The sequence below is a fragment of the Bison bison genome, unplaced genomic scaffold (assembly GCF_000754665.1).
Source record: "Bison bison bison isolate TAMUID 2011002044 unplaced genomic scaffold, Bison_UMD1.0 scf7180017864122, whole genome shotgun sequence".
In the NCBI taxonomy this organism is placed as follows: domain Eukaryota; kingdom Metazoa; phylum Chordata; class Mammalia; order Artiodactyla; family Bovidae; genus Bison; species Bison bison.
In genome coordinates this window covers 363,245-367,115 of record NW_011494694.1, presented here as the reverse complement: position 1 = coordinate 367,115, position 3,871 = coordinate 363,245, and the positions used below count along the sequence as shown (strand labels likewise).

The 3,871-nt window shown below is 50.3% G+C and overlaps 1 protein-coding gene across 1 annotated transcript in view; it reads right to left on the bottom strand.

Annotated features, from left to right (window-relative positions):
* LOC104988305 (ribosomal protein S6 kinase alpha-2-like) overlaps window positions 1–3,871 on the bottom strand; it is a 152,770-nt gene that overhangs the window by 45,131 nt on the left and 103,768 nt on the right. The window contains exon 11 of the mRNA XM_010839590.1: window positions 2,933–3,021. Coding sequence (XP_010837892.1) covers window positions 2,933–3,021 — 89 coding nt within the window. The remainder of the gene's footprint in view (window positions 1–2,932; window positions 3,022–3,871) is intronic.

Below are 3,871 nucleotides of genomic sequence, written 5' to 3'. Positions count from 1 at the left end.
GGGTGAAATCCGCCCGAGATTTCTGGCCTCTTCACCCACATGACCGGGCTTCCCGGGCAGCACCACTGACCTGTGTCCCCAGCACCTGCCACAGCTGTGCGGGGCACCTCACTGGACAGGGCACGCCCATGGCCAGCAGTGGCCAGGGGACCTACACTCGGACTCTTTGGGTGAGGATGTCGTGCCTTCAGGGGACGACAGGGTGGAAACACCATCTCCAGGCTCGGCAGCCACCTCCAGCAGGCGATCTGGGGCAAGGGCCTCAGTCTCGTCACCTGCCAGGTGCGTGACACCAACCAGCTGAACTCCCGCCAATTCTTCCACTGCAGATGCTATGGACTCACTCTCGGAGGTACTGAGCTGTGTTCCTCCAAATTCATGTGGTCAAGTCCTAACCCCAGAACTTCATGGGAAACCTTATTTGGAAATGTGATTAGTTGGGATGAGTTCACCCTGGGGCAAGCTGGCCCCTGACCCCATATGGCTAGGGCCCTGATCAGTTCAGTTCAGTCGCTCAGTCATGTCCAACTTTTTGTGACTCCATGGACTGCAGCACACCAGGCCTCCCTGTTCATTGCCAACTCCCGGAGCTTGCTCAAACTCATGTCCATCGAGTCGGTGATGCCATCCAGCCATCTCATCCTCTGTTGTCCCCTTCTCCTCCTGCCCTCAATCTTTCCCAGCATCAGGGTCTTTCCCAATGAGTCAGTTCTTTGCATCAGGTGGCCAAAATATTGGAGTTTCAGCTTTAGCATCAGTCTTTCCAATGACTATTCAGGACTGATTTCCTTTAGGATGGACTGGTTGGATCTCTTGCAGTTCAAGGGACTCTCAAGAGTCTTCTTCAACACCACAGTTCAAAAGCATCAATTCTTCAGCACTCAGCTTTCTTTATAGTCCAACTCTCACATCCATACATGACCATAGGAAAAACCATAGCTTTGACTAGACGGACCTTTGTTGGCAAAGTAATATCTCTGCTTTTTAATATGCTGTCTAGTCTCTGGGGTCGCACAGAGTCGGACACGACTGAAGCAATTTAGCAGCAGCAGCAGCAGGTTGGTCATAGATGAAGAGCAGAAGTTTGGGCAGAGGGGACCACTCTACAGTTCAAGGATCAATCGACAGAGATCTGGGCTGACTTGAAGGTGATGGGGTCAAACCACAGATTGACGAGAGGACCCAGGGCTTAGGTGAGATCTTCTGATGTTGACAAACTCACCAAACGGCCAGGGGACTTTGGGGGGTGGGTCAAGAATAAGGCTCACGGCAATCAAAAGGGGGAAGAAGTCCCAGCCTTCTAATTGAGCTGCCTGTGTAGAGCAAAATTAATCTACACAACATAATTTTCACTTTATAGGCCAAAGATTTAAGGCAATTAAATTTAGCAGCCGACCTGGGTCAAGTTGGGTGAGTAATAATTCCGACTATGATTTCCTCTTTATGTGAGTCTGCACATCCTATGACATTAATATGAAGTGGGCTCGCAGGATGGTCCATAACTCCTGGACCTTTACAATAATTCACTTTAGAGATCATCAGGAGAGCATTCTCTGGCCATGGATGGGCTGTTTTCCAAGCTGCTACAGGCTCCACTAGGCTAGTGTAATTTGATGATTATCCACCTAAATGAGATCAATCCATCTTTCTCTCTCATCAGGTATGCAAACTAAATAACAGAACAATATTCTGGGTTAGAGAACTATGATTTTTGTGATGTTAAAGTCTAAGACAAAAGTAAATTTAGAAAATTCTTTCCTTTTTCCGAAACAAAGGAAGAACAAATATATTTCCCCTCCTTTTAGTCTGGTCACAGTCGCCCACCAATGCCATGAATTCTCCCCACCAAATACCATGCTATTTGAAAGGAAAGAGGGACTCCCAAACAAAAGTCTTCAATCGCTACGAGAGACGAGACTGAGCTCCTTGTTCTGTGTGCTTGAGTGGATAAACGAGCTAATGTCTTCATTTCCAGTTCCTGACTCCAGTTTCTGCCTCTGGGGAGGTTAGGCAGGTGAGACCATACCTGGGCACTGCCCAAGGGCAGAGCAGTTGGGAGTGGAGTTGTGTGCCTGCTACCTAGGAGGCAAGTGCTTTGCACACATGCTCACATATGCATCCCTAACAGAACAGGTGTTCGGAGTTTGTTATGGCACTCACAAATGACAAGGCAGAGACTGGGCCCATTTTCATAACAAAACTTCAGTACTGAAATCAAAGTTTCGATCATCAGCAGATCTACTGGTGGGAGGTTGCGTGATGACTTCTCAGGGTGACAGACCAGAGTGGTCCCTCTTCTCCACCGCTGGTTCTCTCTTGTTCTGCTTCTGGCGTGGACTCAGGACCCAGCCGGGCGCTTCATTCTTCTTTGGTGCTGCCGGCCCTTCTAGAGACAGCCCAACAGTCCCTTGCCCACTCTGCCTTTTTGCAGTGATCTCAGGAAACAGTTTAATAAGACCTGTTAAAACGCACTGCACAGGACGATGGTTTCTTCTGCCAGTAACTGAGCCTTGGACAACTCTATCTGTCCAAGCGGCAGGGAAAGAAAGATGCCCTCCCCACCCCTCAGACCTGTGCACTCCGATTCTCTTTGCTTTCACACGTTCCTTTGTCCAACACACTGCGTGTTTCCTATGTGTCAGGTGCTGTGCTGGCTCTGGAGGTCTTCCTCACAACCCTGTGAAGAAGCTCTGCTACGACCCTCGCTTCACAGGTCGGGAACCCAGGCGCAGAGAGGGGCAGCCCTCTGCCGAAGGTTGCACAGCAAGGAAGTGCCGGGTGGGACGGGGTCCTGGTATTCCAGCCCCCCACCTGGCGCTGCCACGAGGGCTCCTCCTGAGCTCCGCTCCCCGCTGGTTCACACCTGTGTGTCTTCCACATTCCAATCACCCCCCGGGCAGCCCCGGGTGGCTCAGGGGTCAGGGGGGCTTACCCAGCCGGTTGCAGGGGTTCCGTTTGAAGAGCGCTCTCAGCAGACTCTGGGCCTCCACGCTGAGGAACTGCGGCATGCCTAGCTTGGCTCTGAAAAGCACAGTCATATTTTAGGGGAAGAAAGACGAGCCCAAGGGGGGCCAGAGTTTGCTCCAGTGCTCTGGGTTTCTGCAGTCAGCATCCACGGAGAAATCCAATCAAACCAACATGACCAGAGCAGCTATTCACAGCAGCTGTTTAATAATTCATTAAAAACAATAAAGCCCCTAAAAATAAACAGCAATGCTCCCATGAACATAAGTAACATTTTAAATGGAAATTAACTATGTTTTCTGAGACAACGCCATCAAAGGCTTTGGAGAGATGAGTGGTGTTGCTGACATTTTGGGAATCTCTCTTGGTTTGATGAGGCAGCTGGATTCTCCCATGAGCCTCCAGTTTAGTCTGTGGCCACATCTGGGAAAGGAGGGCCTCGCAGGCCCCTGGGGTCCTGGACACCCCCTACCTTCAGGAACCACATGACCACAGTCTGGTGCTGCCCCTTCAGAAATGCTGTCACTCCCAAGTGACAGGCTGTAAGTTCACACCTGGGATTTGCTGCGAGGAAATTATTCTAGCTCCAGAAAAAGGTCTTGTGCCCCCTTAGAATGAAAAGGAGCAGAGACCACCAATAGAAACAGCAGATTGCAGTTACGCCCGTCATCACAGTACAAGGTCCCCTGATACAGGAAACATTGTTCATGGGATGCCTCTTATTATGGGATGCCTCTTATTTATAAAATGACGTGATCTACAAAAATGCAAGGTTTGTAGGTGCCTCTCAGTTTTACAAAAGTTGTGTGTTCACCTGCAAGCAGAGTTTGAGAGAGCTGGTCATGAGGCCAAGCGGCTTCACAGCTTCTCCTGCAGGTGTGGTGAGCACCCCCTTCCCCCCCCCCCC